This window comes from Leucoraja erinacea, chromosome 14 (genome assembly GCF_028641065.1).
Source record: "Leucoraja erinacea ecotype New England chromosome 14, Leri_hhj_1, whole genome shotgun sequence".
Classification (NCBI taxonomy): Eukaryota; Metazoa; Chordata; class Chondrichthyes; order Rajiformes; family Rajidae; genus Leucoraja; species Leucoraja erinaceus.
Window position 1 is genome coordinate 43244040 of NC_073390.1, and position 17052 is coordinate 43261091.

The window sequence follows — 17052 nt, forward strand, 5'->3', positions numbered from 1 at the left end:
GACAGAAGTGTTCTGTAAAATGTCATGATTATTTTCACTGTTTTAGTGCCTGTTACAAGATTATTTAAAGCATTATAAATTATATACAGTAATAATAATTGTAAAGAGTACTTAACGTACTCATCGTTGTTCACCAGCTCCAACAACTGCTGAAAAGTATATTATAGGAAAAAGGAAAAATTGTCTATAAAATAGAATCATAGAGTCATAGAGTGATACAGTGTGGAAACAGGCCCTTCGGCCCAACTTGCCCACACTGGCCAACATGTCCCAGCTACACTAGTCCCACCTGTCTGCGCTTGGTCCATATCCCTCCAAACCTGTCCTTTCCATGTACCTGTCCACCTGTTTCTTAAACGTTGGGATAATCCCAGCCTCAACTACCTCCTCTGGCAGCTTGTTCCATACACCCACCACCCTTTGTATGAAAAAGTTACCCCTCAGATTCCTATTAAATCTTTTCCCCTTCACCTTGAACCTATGTCCTCTGGTCCTCGATTCCCCTACTCTAGGCAAGAGATTCTGTGCATCTATTCGATCTATTCCTCTCATGATTTTCTACACCTCAAGAAGATCATCCCTCATCCTCCTGCGCTCCAAGGAATAGAGACCCAGCCTACTCAACCTCTCCCTATAACTCAGACCCTCTAGTCCTGGCAACATCCTCGTAAATCTTCTCTGAATCCTTTCAAGCTTGACAATATATTCTCTATAACATGGTGCCCAGAACTGAACACAATACTCTAAATGCAGTCTCACCAAAGTCTTACACAACTGCAACATAACCTCCCAACTTCTATACCAAAGAAAATGTATTGGGGTATTATGCTTCAGAGTGAGCAATGGTAAAAAATAAAGAGTATTTTACAGAGGAAACTGACCCTTCGGCCCAATGTGCCCACACTGACCAACATGTCTCATATACACTAGTCCCAAATAGGTTTTAAACTACAGGTATATGTTGACTACTCTTGAGTTTTAGCAAAACCTCAGGTTAAGGCAATTACTCAGTGCCAGTTTGCTGCAGAAGAGAAGCATTGCACATTTTTCAGCAAATAAGTGCACAGTATGGTTTTAAAAAATCTTCACAGGAGGATCCACCGAAACACCAATTAAAATGGATTTCTGAAAAACTAAATGAACTCTTTAACTCAAAATGTTTCAAGTGTAAAATATACTTGAGATTAGTTTTAAAACACAAAAATCCGTTGCACTTTAAAGAACATATTTCATTCATTAAGAATATGTTTAAACAAAGAGGAAACCAAGAGAATTATTTTGAACCTTGTAAGCCACCATCAAGTTAAACACATGAAAGAAGAAAACATTTCAGAAACGTTCTGTTTGACTTTGTCCATAATAAATTATTTACATTTGCTAAACTACATAGTATCTCTAATATACACACATGATAAACATATTTCAATTGCTGAAAAACAATTAGCACTAAACTGCAATCTACACATTAGGATAAAATGAAAAGCAGCTTCAGATCTTTTGACTCAACTTTTGCATTGTGTGACAATGGTTCTGTGCATCTGCATGACAGATGATAACTGAAGAAAGATGAAGTATTCAAAACTTAAAATACACAAATTGATTAGGACATCGATGGACTCCCTTTACAATGGTTTAAGGTGGGGTTCAATTCATAAAATAGCTTTCAATAAGTCAACAAAAATGTGATCATCAAACATTTTATCTGATCATTTTTGCAGCACTTTCAGCACTGTGCAGGAAGATTGTTGAAATAGACAGCAAGGATTTTGAGACAGGAGACTCCTTTCAAATGTTCCCATATATTTTGAAACATGTAAGCCTCAGCACAACAGGCTTGTGCCTTGCCTCTTTTGATATGGTGTATTCCATAGATAGTAAAATATGAAAAAGCAAGGAGTAAATTTGCCAGGTAATTATTGGTGAAAGCCACAAATTTGCATTTGCGTGACTCTTTCAGGAGATTGTCTCCTAATTAAGTTTGTTGTTCAAATTTAAAATGTAAAGAAATCGCACAACATTAATGACAGTGAACAAACAGAACTGATTGGCAGGCAATGAGCATGCAAAAGAGTGAGAGATGTATGTGGAGCAAGATGCAGAATAGAAATCTTATGAATGAATGGATGACCAGGTTGACTAGCTTCTACCTCAGAACTAATCTTCTCTTGTAGTGGTAGGCTAATGGGGTAAACAGATACTCACGCACATAAACATCTGCTTGTGACCTCGATGCTTTGACAATTTTGGATCATGCATGCAAAACATTCAAACATTTTTCAAATGACAGCAAGCGGCTCATGCATTCTCAAACAAAAGATTTCTGAACCAGGCACTGAAATTTTTTTTCCTTCATTTTATTTGAAATTCTACAATCCAATAACATCACTGATGGAAGAATGAAAGTAGAGAGTGGAGTGGCATGACAAAAGGACTTTAATATATCTGCCATCATTAGTAATATCATTGGCAGCATATATTTCAAGAGTGGGTTTATTTTGACAAACAACCACTTTATAAGAAGGGGAAATAACCAAAAGCATCAGCTACTTTGATGTGCTGGTGTGCTGTTCAGAAGTCCACTGGAAAATTTATTTTGCTGTTATTTATTAAGATCAATAGGCTAGAGAAAATGTGTCACTCAAAATGTGAGCATGCACATAAGAATTGACTCAGAATAAAAAAACATCTAATACAGCCAAAAAGATTGCTCTTTTCTGAGTTTCGGTCAACAATCATATATAAATATATACAGAGTGTCACAGGATACTAATGGCGGTGGCATGCAGACACCAAAATTGTCAAAATTTTCAACCTGCTTAATACCTTTGGTTGAATTGCTCCAACGGTTACCTTCAGAATAATGGGACAAAGTCAACAAATTGACGCAAGAGCCACCAGCACCAGATCCAAAAACAGTTATTCTTAATGGATCGCCGCTGAAGAAAGCTATATTTTCACTAATCCATCGTAAAGCTTGTATTTGATCAAGAAGCCCATAGTTTCCTTTCGCGGCTTGGTCCCCAGTGCTCAGGAATCCTGTGGCAACAAAGCAGAAGCAGGGAAATTTAGGAGAAAACGTGAAAATTTTTAAAGTCAACACAGTGAATATTTGTCCGAAAAAGGGCACAAAGTGCTGGAGTAACTCAGCAGGTCAGGCAACATCCCTGGAGAACACTTGGTGATGCTTTGGGTCGCGTCCCTTCTTCAGATTGATAGGGCCTCAACCCAAAAAAGGTCCCGACACAAAACATCACCTATCAATGTCCTCTGGAGATGCTGCCTAATGCCCCTGTCCAACTTAGGAAACCTGAACGGAAACCTCTGGAGACTTTGCGCCACACCCAAGGTCTCCGTGCGGTTCCCGGAGGTTGCAGGTGGTCGCCGGAAGTTGCAGGTAACGGAAGCAGGTAGGGAGACTGACAAAAACCACCGGGAACCTCCGGGAACCGTACGGAAACCTTGGGTGGGGGACAAAGTCTCCAGAGGTTTCCGTTCAGGTTTTCTAAATGGGACAGGGGCATAACCCTCTGAGTTACTCCAGCACTTTGTGTCTTTTTTTGTCAACCAGCATCTGCAGTTCCTTGTTTCTCAAGCATTTGTCAGACATATTTTAAGGATTGTATTATGTTGCTTTCAATAGTCTCATCCAAAGTTTTAGATGTTTCATCAATGCAGAAATGAAGAAATGAATAAACAAAGTGCTCCAAATCTAGTCGCTTTCTCATCAGGAAAACATTCCTCCTGTAATAAATAACTTTATTTTCTAGCATGAACTTATTTTCTAGTACCCAAAAAGCTCTACTCAGATCAGCATTCTGTGGAGGATAATGGTTTCTCCTGTTTATGCTCAGCTTTAATTGTTACAATTGTTCACACTGCATTCCTGTGTTCAATTTCCACTACAACAAATGATTATCATTTGCCAAAAGAGGAATTATCGATTTGCTTTTTTTCCCTTATCATACAAAGCGGGGCATGTCCAATACCTCGAATGGTACAAAGCAAACAACCACTATCATAAAGCATTGGCAAAACTGTATAGCACTGACGCATTCACTTTCAACAGAAATAAAATGGGGGTGCTTTCATTCTGATTGAGTATATCAATTTGATGATTTCTATTATTTTGAATGTTTGAGAAGCAAAGTATTAAGTGGACAAACATCATTGTTTTCTTGGATCAATAACATGCAGTTGAGATTGATTTACAAAATACTATGGAACATGCTCATTGTCAATTGTTAGTCCATCTTACATTGCACCAAAATTATATTTCCATTAACTTCAATGCAACAAGAAAATAGCATTCAGTGTAATGTAGGCAGACAATTTCTCTGAGCCTGTTTTTAACAAGGGAAATAAGTGAAATTGTCCATTTTAGAGATAACATTAAAAAAGCATAGCTTCTAAATGATAAGAGAGCCCATTTGTTAAGTCATCAGTTGCCAAGGTCATTTAGATAAGGACATCATTGAAGCAGGTTTTGGGTGAAGTTGTCAAGAATGTAGATTGGGATACTTGGGGAATACAGACTGAGATGTTCTGGCCCTGCCAAAAGTCTGAATGAAGCATAAAAGCATCTGGGATGCTGAATTTCAACTCGGACTGAACCTGAAGCTCAAACCATACCACATTGAAGAGGTGCCCAACACTTGGACACTATAATATTCCAGGCTCTGAAGGAGGCAATGCAATCGTGTGATGGGGTGGAAGTTTGCTTGAGTCACAGCCAACTCCGTCTCAATGCAGGTGTGCTATCCACATTGGACCACAGTAATAGTTCAGGGTTATCCGTGGGCTTGGCAAGCTCTCTACATCCTGAGTGAAGTCAAACCACAAGGAATTGCAGCAAATTGTCGACGCAGCCCAGACCATCACACAAACCAACCTCCCTTCTATTGACTCCATTTATACCTCACGCTGCCTCGGCAAGGCCAACAGCATAATCAAGGACGAGTCACACCCTGGCCACTACCTCTTCTCCCCTCTCCCATCAGGCAAAAGGGTATAGAAGTGTGAAAACGCACACCACCAGATTTGGGGACAGTTTCTTCGCAGCTGTTATCAGACAACTGAATAATCCTACCACAACCAGGGAGCAGTGCTGAACTATCCTAGATCGGACTTTGCTGGGTTTACTATGCACTAAACGTTATTCCCTTATCATGTATCTGTACACTGTAAATGGCTCGATTGTAATCGTGTGTCGTCTTTTTGCTGACTGGTTAGCACGCAACAAAAGCTTTTCACTGTACTTTGGTACACCTGACAATAAAATAAACTGAAACTGAAACTATTCAGAGTGGATATCGTTATACACATAGAAGCATATATGCAATCTTGGCAACTGTATATGCCTGTTGATTTTTATTCAAGCAGAAGATGAATTCTCTGATTAGAGAAGCCTCTGTTGTGCCATGAGTGTAGCGATGTGATGCAAACATTGAAATGTGGTGTATATCAGTAGTTTCCTAGGGTGATTCAGAGTTTCCGCTGACTGAAACAATCTTAGTTTCCAGATTTCTTTGGCTGGCTGGAGGTAGCAACATGGTTCCTGATAACTTACAGCCAGAATTCATTTATTGCTCTTTCTTCAAACATTTTTGAAAATACCTTCATACATCTCCTCCTGTATTAGGTTATGCTGGAAACCTGAAGGGCCAGTGTTAATTTTTAGCAACAAAATGAGGCAACCTTGTACTTATTGACTCTTACATGGTAGATGAATTTGACCTTTCTGCCCATGGATTTAAGGGAGTTCAGCTCCAACCTAAATACTAATAAATAGTGCAGATGCTGGGCATATGTTGGGCAGATGCCATGCAGTTTTGGTCTCCAAATTTGTAGAAGGACATTCTTGCTATTGAGGGAGTGCAGCGTAGGTTCGCAGAAAATTAATCTGCATTAGAGCATTGTATGAGGATGGACAACTCACACGGGCATTCTTTGTTCTCTCTCAGCATGGAAGCTATTTTGCATAATATACTACATCTGCCATTAGTCCTCAATTGTGCATTGTGATCAGTTTTCCATTAAAAATCAATTAGAAAGCATTAAAATAACATAAGCTAACCTAGACTGTATACAGGGTGAAGTAATCTTAAAATCATAATGGTTTAGGTTCGGGAAATTTGCGCATAGACAACATTGGCTGAATTGTGGCTAATGGTCTTCTGCCACCTACAATCACTGTCTGTGATCTACCCATTGCTACACACCTCCCCTGTGCCAGATGGGGGAGGCCTATGTTGCCGGCTTTCAACACCCTGGAGCCCAGTAAGGAAGCCTGAAAGATGTCAGGGCTCAGGCAGCACAGTGCACAGCTCCCAATACTGGAACATACCCGATGTCAAGTCATCCAACCTGGGGGTTGAACCTTGCCAGCTGTATTGATTCCATAAGAAAGGACACAAAATGCTGGAGTATCTGAGTATGTCAGGCAACATCTCTGGAGGACATGGATAAGTGACGTCTTGGGTCGAGATCCTACTTCAGACTGATTGTGGTGGGACGTGCGACAGGTGAGAGGAGGCAGGACAAAGCCTGACAAGTGACAGGTGGACACAGGTGAGAGGGGTTCTTGATAGGCAGATGGTTAGACAAAGGCCAGAGATGGTGTGAGCTAAGGATTGAAGAGTTGCGAGTTGTGAAGCTAGAGGAAGGAATGTAGGTGGAAGGGGATGGGGGGGGGGGGGGGGGGGGGGGGGGGGGGGGGGGGGGGGGGGGGGTAGAAATATGTGCGAGTCCAGTTGGGGCACAAGGGAGAAAGAGGGGTAGATGAAAGGAGGGATTTAGTTAGTTCCCCCCCTTTCTTTTCCCCCTCTCTCTATTGCTAAGTCATTGACTTGTGTGTTTCAGTCTTCACACCACAGTCTGGGACATTCCACAGATTAAATAACTGAACAGTGGCAGCACCATTATAATCACTAGCAGGAGTCAATATGATTATGCCCAATAATCTCTTCAACATTTTATGGAAACCAAGATGTTTTCTGAGCAGAAAGGAGAAACAATTGGTGCTGTTAAATTCTGATGTAAATGAGTTGCATTCAATTTATTTCATGGTCAAATTGGAATTGTATATCATTCTACAAGTATTTAAATTAAAATCAGTTGTTCTAGGGAACTCTCACAGTCTAATATGTTTGGCTTTATTTATGGAATAACGATATATAATGTGCATAATGGGGAAGTGATACACTGGGATTGCATTGAAATAGAATATATAAACTCACTTAATCCACTTCATGCCAGAAACCATCCAATACCTAATTTAAGGATGTTACACTATTACAGTTACATCAGAATTTATTTTTCTTCTAATTACGTGGATTATTCATGAGATGACTACTTCATTCGAGCTTGTGTATGAAGCAATACAAGAAGAAATGGTACTAAAGTTCAATTTTACATAAAATGCCTGCAAATACAATTTTGACATTGAATCACTTTAAACAGTCCTTGCCGCAGTTTGGAACAAAAATAGCCCATTCTGCAAAATGTACATTGTGTCCAAAACTGATCTCAGCACAAAACGGCCATTCTGGGTATTCTGATGAACACCCACGCCTGCTGGTAATGTGGATCTCAGAACAGTCAGGTCAGATATTCTTAGTGATATACGTTAGGCAATTGATGTAATCAGATTTCTCCAAATAAATTATCTTGGTTAAAATCTCAAATTTGTATAAAATCAATTTTACCCTAAAATACTTCGACATACAAAATAGTTATAACTGCTGCAAATCCATTTGATTGAACATTTTTAATCATTTGCATTCATAAAGATGCTGCCTGCTAACAAACCATTCTACCATTCCAATTCTAATTAGTATTGAGATATTACAGTTGACTGAACCATGAACATATGTGGAAATTAAAACTATCAGTGGGAACATCAGGATAGTTGAAATTCAACAACATAATCTAAATACTGGTTTCAGGAATTTGCCATCTGCCTTTCAGAAATGATTCCAATTAAAACAGGTATTCGAAAAGGCATTCAGAGTCCTGTGGAACATATTATTCTAGAATCGTAAAGAGACATCTGTTCAAAATCCATATTAAAAACCATGTAAACTCACTAACTCTTACTTATTAAAGAAAGCCAGGTTATATCATTTTTCTACCCAAATTAATTAGCAATAGTAAGTAGTGTTCTCCCAGATCTTTGACAATTCCATACTAGGTACCTTAATTAAAGAACAATTGGCTAGTGAAGTATTTGTATGTCTTGTATTAGGTGTCAACAGAGCTACTGTTTAAGTTAATGCGACTTCGAGAACACAGGTCATTTTCTCAATTGAAAAGCTTTATTTGCCTCTCCACTTGCAACAATAGCTTTTCAGGGATGTCAACACAATTATCAAAGGTTTAAAATTCAAGTTGCAGTTGTAAATTATCTTTAATGAAGTCAAAGTTCCCATGGCACTTAACAGGCCCATCTGTTGAAAAACTATCAGAGCCAAAGGAGACATCAGGCTGGGTACCCAAAGTCTTGGTCAAGGAAGGATATTTTAACTCGGAAAAGTGGTGAGGTGTAGGGAATTAATGAAGGACTTCATGAAGTTCTGGCCCAATGACTGAAAATATGGCTCCCCTTGGTTAGCCTAGAGAGTGGAGAGGTGGAAAACACAATGGTTTGAGAGGCCTGCAGTCTTTGGAAGATGGAGTTAACATAGATGGGAAAGGCATACAATAAGGGATGATGTGCTCAACTATCTTAAATTAGATATCGGTGAGACCAAGCGGAGGTTGGGCGATCGTTTCGCCGAACACCTCCGCTCGGTCCGCAATAACCAAGCTGACCTCCCGGTGGCTCAGCACTTCAACTCCCCCTCCCACTCCGCCTCCGACCTCTCTGTCCTGGGTCTCCTCCATGGCCACAGCGAGCAGCACCGGAAATTGGAGGAACAGCACCTCATATTCCGTTTGGGGAGTCTGCACCCCGGGGGCATGAACATCGAATTCTCCCAATTTTGTTAGTCCTTGCTGTCTCCTCCCCTTCCTCAGCCCCCCTGCTGTCTCCTCCCATCCCCCAGCCTTCTGGCTACTCCTCCTTTTCCCTTTCTTGTCCCCACCCACCCCCGCCCCCGATCAGTCTGAAGAAGGGTTTCGGCCCGAAACGTTGCCTATTTCCTTCGCTCCATAGATGCTGCTGCACCCGCTGAGTTTCTCCAGCTTTTTTTTGTGTAACCTATCTTAAATTATTATCGTTTCTAAACTGTTTTGCATTTCCATTTGTGCGTCAGCAACAGCACTGGAGATATGAACAGACTTCCATGAGCTACGTGCAAAATGTTGCTCTGCATTTAAATAAACAAATAAATCACATTATCAAATTAAACAAATCCAATTAAGGCAAGTATAACAAAGCAGGCGTTGATGCAACGACGTATATTGACCACAGTGATCCATTATGACCATAAGTCCTATAAATGTCTGCAGCTTGAGAATGTTTGCCCAAGAGTTCATGAACAAAGTTTTTCATGTTCGGTTTGCTGGCAAAACAACACACAGAAGTGGCAGAACAACTGTAGGCAACCATTAGCATAACCTTTGGGGCAACATATGGAACAGTAATTTATAGAAATCAGTTTACATCTGTGAGTGAGTAAGCAAGCAGGCAGTCTCAGAGCTTCAGCAAAGTACAGTTGGAACGGGAACAAAAATCAGAGTGCTGGTCGTACTTAGCAGCTAATGCAGCATTTCTGGAGACCTGATAGACAATAGATAATAGACGATAGAAGTATATAAAATCATGAGAGGCATAGTTAGGGTAGACAGCCAGAACCTATTTTACAGGATGGAATAATCAAATACTAGAGGGCATAACATTAAGGTGAGAGGGGTAAATTTGTGTTAGGCAGGTTTTTTTACACTGACGACTGGTAAGTGATGGAACACGATGTGGGGGGGGGGGGGGGGGGGGCGGTGCTGGGTACTGGAACAGGGCACTGATTGGGGATGATCAGTCATGATCACATTGAATGGCGGTGCTGGCTCGATGGGCCGAATTGCCTACTCCTGCACCTATTGTCTTATTGTCTATTGTCTATTGAAACCTCTGTGGAAATGTTCATTCTGCCAGTATGTGTTTCTGAATGTGGGAGAGGGATCCCCTGTGGAGTGCAATCAGTGCTGAGAACATCACACCATGATCACTCAGCAGTGTAGGGAAGGTCAAAGGAAATATAGTTACATGGGAATCTGGGAATCCACAGTTAGGGAGGCAGATGGGCATTACTGCAGTCACAGATATGCTTCCAGGATGGTTTTAACACAGCATGCAATGCCCGCTGACTGGCATGTATGTGGACTTGGTGAGTAAGGAATTTTAATGAGATAAGTGCAAAATGTAGCTCTGTATTTAAATATACAAATAAATCACACTAATAATACAAATCAAACTAAGTTGATGGAGAGCTACTAAACTAAGTTAATTAAGTTCAGTATAGAGAAGCAGGTGATCGTTCAATGTTGCACAATAACCATTGTGATCTATTATGACAATATCAATGGTAATGTCTGCAGCTTGAGAAAGGTTGGGCCAGAGTTCATGAGCTGGAGTTTGAGATTTGGACACTGTGACACAGCAGGGAGGGGAACATTAGTTGGACGCCATTCCAAAAGGCAGAATTAGTCAGTCAAGATGAACATGAGGTTTTGACTGTAACTGAGAGGGGGCTATGGCAATCTCAAAAATAGTATTGGACAAGTTCAGTCCTTGCCCTTGAGCGACAGTTGTGTAATTCCTATAGAGTTTGGACAAGAAGGAACTGTGGGGTCGAAAATTTAACTGATCATAACATCGTGGAAGAAAGGGGCTTTTAAGTAGGGGAGTGAATAGAAATGTAATACTGATAGGAGACAATATTGATGGCAGGTAAGATACCTAAGATAGACACAAAGTCCTGGAGTAACTCAGCGGGTCAGGCAACATCTCTGGAGAACATGGATGGGAAATGATTCGGGTCGCAACCCTTCTTTAGACCCGAAACGTCAACCTTCCTTTTCTCTCTGCCTAACCCGCTGAGTTACTCCAGCACTTTGTGTCTGTCTTTGGAATAAACAAGCATCTATAGTTCTTTCCTATACAGCAGGTAAGATATTGTTATTTACAGAGAGGAGTATGTTTCCGGAAAGCTTTACTTCCTGCATGGTGGTAGAGTAAGCACATGGCCTTAGAGCTGGAGTGGAACTTGGAGTGGGAAGTTGGAATGGGCAGGGAAGATCCACTTGTTCTGGTCCATGTGGGAAATAAATAGAATAACAGGGCAAAGAAGAAGTTTCTGTAGACATTACATGAGCAGCATAGGTCCAAATGTAGAATTGGAATTGCAAAGATGATAATCACCAGTTTACTAACCGACAATTGGCGTACGATCAATGAATTTAGATTATCACATTAGTAGCTCAAAGATTTTTGTGGAAAGAATGAGCTTCAATATCAGCATTGGGGAATAAGAGAATAGTTGGGACAAGCTTCACTTGAAACAGACTGAGACTGGTTTCTTTGAACATTGAATAACCAGAAAAAGCTTTAAACTAAATAATGTAATGGAGAGCTGGAGAGAAAGAACAAGGTGATTATACAGGGTTATGAAATGGGTAATGATAACTGGAATCTGCCAGCATACCACCAAGTGAACAGACATAAGAGTATACATCTCCAATTAGGATCAGGAATAGAGGAAATGGTAGAAACGAGTAAATTAATGTATACGGCACTTACAAAAATATAAATGAATCAATGGCATTTTTTTTTAAAATAAACGGGAAACAGCAACTTGAAAGTAAATCAGCCTTAAAAGAATTTAGGAAGGAGATTCAAGGGATTCAGATTATATATATTGTCAAAAAGAACAGGGCTGGGGACTTCGAAATCTGAACTTCACACATCACAAAGTGCCACACAAGGCAAAACAGGATGGCTTACAGCAAATACTAAGAAGAAAATATAATAGAAAAACCCAGAACAATATAGAAAATGTAGGAATGAAACTAAAAGAAAACGTAGGAAAAGCACAGAGATGACATGAACACATATTTGCCAGTAAAATTACAGAAAATTCCATGTTTGTTTGTATGTATATCGGGAGCAAGAGGATAATGAAGTAAAGAATATTGCTTGGAGATACAAGGAACTGCAGAAGCTGAAATCTTGAACAAAACACAAAATGCTGGAGGAATTCAGCAGGTCAGGCAGCATTGAAGGAGGGAATGGACGGGCAATGATGCTTCCTGATCCGAAATGTTGCCAGTCCATTTGCCCCACAGATGCTGCCTGACCCGCTGAGTTGCAGTATAGGTTATTGGGAACCAGACTATATACAGTAGCTTCTGTGTCAATGTAGAAGATGTCGGCAAATGCCTGTATCGCAGCTGTCTTCACAAAAGGGGGATGCTGCTGGTGGTTCAGTTTAGGTAAACAAGTGTGAAACATTCATCATTCATTCATCATCGTTGAAAACATTAGCGACGCAGTGGTGCTGGTTTCCAACGGGAACGGTGACGGACGCACCACACATCTCGGTCCTCCAGTTCCTGCGGACTTCCGCTGCTGGAAGTATAGGATTTTGGTGTATGTGTGTTCTTTATCATCATTCCTTATAATGCTGTTTACGGCAGTGATCGCAATTTCTACTGAAGTGAGGATGGCCGCTGGCTCGCTGGAAGCTCATCCGCCCTTTGACAGGTCTTGTTTTTGGTCCTGCTGGGGGTCCACAGCCCTCTCCTCACCTGGCAAACCAGGTGGGGGAGACGGTTTAGTCGCTAAATATCCGATCATGCAACAGGTAGCACGGGATTACATGGTACCCGTGGAGGGGGGGAACTCCCCCGACCTGACCTGAAATATTGGAGATGATAAACATTATAAAAGAGGAAGCACAATGGGGGATTAGCATCTCTGAAAATTGATGAATTGCTGGGTCTGCATGTAACATATTCCTGGTTGTTAAAAGAAGGAAAGAACCGCCTTGTAGCTGCTGTAATTCTCCACAGACTCGCCTAGCGTTCAAGGCTCCAGGGGATTGGAGAAATGCTAATGCTGTACAGTTGTATAAAAGACATAAAATAATAAAATAAGTATTTGCCAACCAATTACTTTAAATTCAGGGTGGACAAATTACTGTAAATCATTCTAAGGTTCAGTAAAACCCTTCACAATAATGCAGAAATTATGTGGAGACGGTGACTTTGTCGAGAGGCAAGAGTCAAGAGTTTTTAATTGCCATATGTACCAAAAACTGAACAATAAAATTGTGACTTGCAGCAGTGTAACAGGTCTGTAAACATAGTACTCATGGATAACATAGATTAATCTGCATGGCCAGACGTGAATGCCCAAGATCTGGTTCTCAGAAGATTGGATCTTATAGAAACATATAAAATTCTTAAAAGGATTGGACAGGCTAGATGCAGGAAAAATGTTCCCTGATGTTGTGGGAGTCCAGAAGCAGGAGATACAGTTTAAGAATAAGGGGTTGGCCATTTAGGACTGAGATGAGGAAAAACTTCAACACCAAGAGAGTTGTGAATCTATGGAATTCTCTGCCACAAAAGGCAGTGGAGGCCAATTCATTGGATGTTTTCAAGAGAGAGTTAGATTTAGCTCTTAGGGCTAAAGGAATCAAGGGATATGGGGAAAAAAAGCAGGAACGGGATACTGTTTTTTGATGATGAGCCCAGATCATATTGAATGACGGTGCTGGCTTGAAGGGCCAAATGGCCAACTCCTGCACCTATGTTTCTATGTTTCTAACCTCCTAGTTCATCGAAGGCTTCTTGTTGGGGAATATTCGAATAAATAAAAGAAAATTAAATGAATTAAAAAAAAGATTTGTGCAAATGAAAGACACAATGTTCCTAGCATAACCAAGACGGTTCATAGTTTGTACATGACTTGGTGTTTGTAGTGTTCAAGAGTAGAAGACCAGGTCATGTTCAAGAACTCCACAATGGACCTGAATGAATATGCCTCAGTTGTTTTCCAGCTTCATAAGGAAATGTTTTAAGGAGTCCGTTCCCCAACAAGAAGCCTTCGATGAACTAGGAGGTTCACAATCTTCTGAGAACCAGATCTTGGGCATTCAAGCCTGGTGATGCAGATTCATACAAGAAGTCCAGATACTACACCTCAAATATTGAGGTAATAATGGAGTCTGTGGATATTACGAAAATTGACCATGTGCCTGGATGGAGGAAAACTATAGACTGAAGAAAATACAGATGGTCTTGGCTGTTGAGCAGAACAGTTAATCCAGGGAATTGTGAGGCAATGCACTTGTTGTGACCATAAGGCAAAGGAATGCAAAATAAACAAGAATACAGAGAGGGTTGGAAGAAGGAAGGGACCTAGAAATGTTCATCTAAAGATTCTTAACAATTGCAGAATATGCCTATAATATGTTTTAAAAAAGACCACACACAATGCTTACCTTGGATAATCTCTTTATTATCAGAGGTGTAGCTTATTAGAGGGCAGTCACTTAAGGCAAACTGGTCCCATGAATCCCTGCCACCAGGCATTGTGACTATCATAGAAAACAAAATGGCTCAGTTCACTGCCTTGGACCTGATAATGAAGCTTTTCACCACCAACTTCAGGCTTCAAATCAAAATTCTTTGTTTTGGAGGCATTTGACCTCAATAGGAATTAACTAGGGACGATAGCACACTGCACAAGTTGTCATTACAAAATAAGGTGTAGAAGCCTTAGGGTATGGCAATGCACAGAGCATTGCTATGTGCCTTCGCATGGAAAATCTAACTAATAACAACTAAGATTTTCACTGAGGTGACACTGAAGCAGCACAATGTCACAGCTCTAACAACTCAGGTTAAATCTTGGCCTCCTATGTTGTCTGCATGGAGTTTGAACGTCCTGTTTGCCCCGCGGCAGTTTCCTCTGGGCATTCTACTTTCCTCCAACATCCCAAAGATGTGCGGGTTGATAGATTAACTGGCCACTGAAAATTGCTCCTGGTGTGTAGGCGGGTGGTAGAATCTGGGGAGAGTTGATAGGAATGTGGAGAGAATAGATTACAAGAAAAATGACAAGGCATATGTTACAAGATACAAGGAATTGTAAATTATTTCACAAGAAAAAGGACACAAAGCGCTGGAGTAACTCAACAGGTCAGGCAGCATCTCTGGAGGACATATGTTGGGAGACTCTACCTGACCCGTTGAGTTACTCCAGCACTTTGTGTCTGATTTGTAAACTGGCATCTGCAGTTCCTTGTGTGCACAACTTATCTCTTGTAATCTATTCCTTGCAAATAGTTTCCAAGAAAAAGTTAGTTCAACCCACAAACTCAATGGGCTGAAAAGGTGACGCTCTAAGTCATAGCATTGATCCAGAACAAGGGGTCACAGTTTAAGGATAAGGGGGAAATCTTTTAGGACCGAGATGAGAAAACCATTTTTCACACAGAGAGTGGTGAATCTCTGGAATTCTCTGCCACAGAAGGTAGTTGAGGCCAGTTCATTGGCTATATTTAAGAGGGAGTTAGATGTGACCCTTGTGGCTAAAGGGATCAGGGGGTATGCAGAGAAGGCAGGTACAGGATACTGAGTTGAATGATCAGCCATGATCATATCGAATGGTGGTGCAGGCTCGAAGGGCCGAATGGCCTACTCCTGCACCTATTTTCTATGTTTCTATAAGAAGTTCGGGAAACAATGATGTGATTCCTTTTAAAGTAGGTATGTTACAATACTTACCTTCAGCGACGCTGTAATTCTGCCACTGGCCGTGTGCGCGATTTTGCCGTGTTTGAAGGGGGGAGGGGGGAGGGGTTAAAACGGAGTTTTTTCCCCGACCTGGTCCTGAATTATATTTTGTTGGAGTGCAAGATGTTGCTAAAGAATCGTTCCTACGACCGTTCTGTGTGATTTAAAAGAAAATTCACCCGACAAGTTAATCGCTGGAATGATTTTAAAATCAGCTTCAGAAGCCGTCAATGCCGACAACGGGGACGGATTTTATGGAGGGCCAGGTAAAAGAAAGTAGTTTATTTTTATGTATAAAAGTGTTTCTTAAGATGTATTTAATTCACATTTTAAGTTGCGAAATGGTGATTTTTTCCCACGAAGAACCGGCAGTGTATTTGCTGCCGATATGGGGGACTAAATTCACTGCAGCCTGAACGTTCCAAATGGTCCCGTTCCAGAAAACATTAAATTCCTTCCATTGGCCTATAAACCCATGACACTGAGATTTAAAAATTATGTTGTATTCTGAATTCTTGTGTGAATGTTATTTGGACACTTAGGTTATTTAAAAATATTCATCTATTCTTAAGAAATGGATAGATATTTAGATCTATTAATTCAATTTTGTAATTAGCTACAGTTAGGTAACTAACTAATTATATGCTTTAATTTCAAGTCATCTAAGTAAGATTGTTTCATATTTGTTTCAGAATGCTTCAATCTAGAATAACTGAAAATTTCTTTCAGTTCTCTTATATTTTAAGAAAGTTATCGGCTTTTAAATGTTCTCGATCACAGCTTTTGTGTTAAGTCAATGAAAAAACAATAGGGAACAAGATGCCAATTTCCGAGTATGAAAATGGCCATAGCTTTTTTAATACTGAAGATATGAAAGTGAATTAGGTGTCAAATTAAACTTCTTTTTATGCTTTATCTGATGGGGTAAATTAAAGACTTGATTTTTAAAATCTCAAAATTTTGCAACATTGCAATTTAAAGGAGGATTTAATTAAAAAATTGATTATAATTTGATTTTAAAAAAAGCAGAAATAAAGGCACAGTATTATTTAGGAAACATCATTTACTCTGTTGAAATGGTGCTTCGAGACATGTTGTGGAGAAGTAATTTATGGAAAAATATATTTTTTGATGGGTCCACTTGCCTTGAACTTAGATTGCACTATGTTTTGTTCAGCATAAGCATGGTTCTGTTCAGTGCCGATGCCAAATCAACCTCTGTAAAGAAATGCCAAAATCCACTGAAAAACAGCATTTGTGTAGTGTACACTCAGAAGCAAGGCTCTGTGTAATTCCTGCCAGGTCCTTAATCAT

General features: G+C 40.3%; 1 protein-coding gene across 6 annotated transcripts in view; it reads right to left on the reverse strand.

Moving 5' to 3' along the window:
* nlgn1 (neuroligin 1) overlaps nt 1–17052 on the reverse strand; it is a 401351-nt gene that overhangs the window by 12289 nt on the left and 372010 nt on the right. For all 6 annotated transcript variants that reach the window (XM_055646263.1, XM_055646262.1, XM_055646264.1 and 3 more), the window contains one exon: nt 2824–3036. In XM_055646263.1, coding sequence (XP_055502238.1) covers nt 2824–3036 — 213 coding nt within the window. The remainder of the gene's footprint in view (nt 1–2823; nt 3037–17052) is intronic.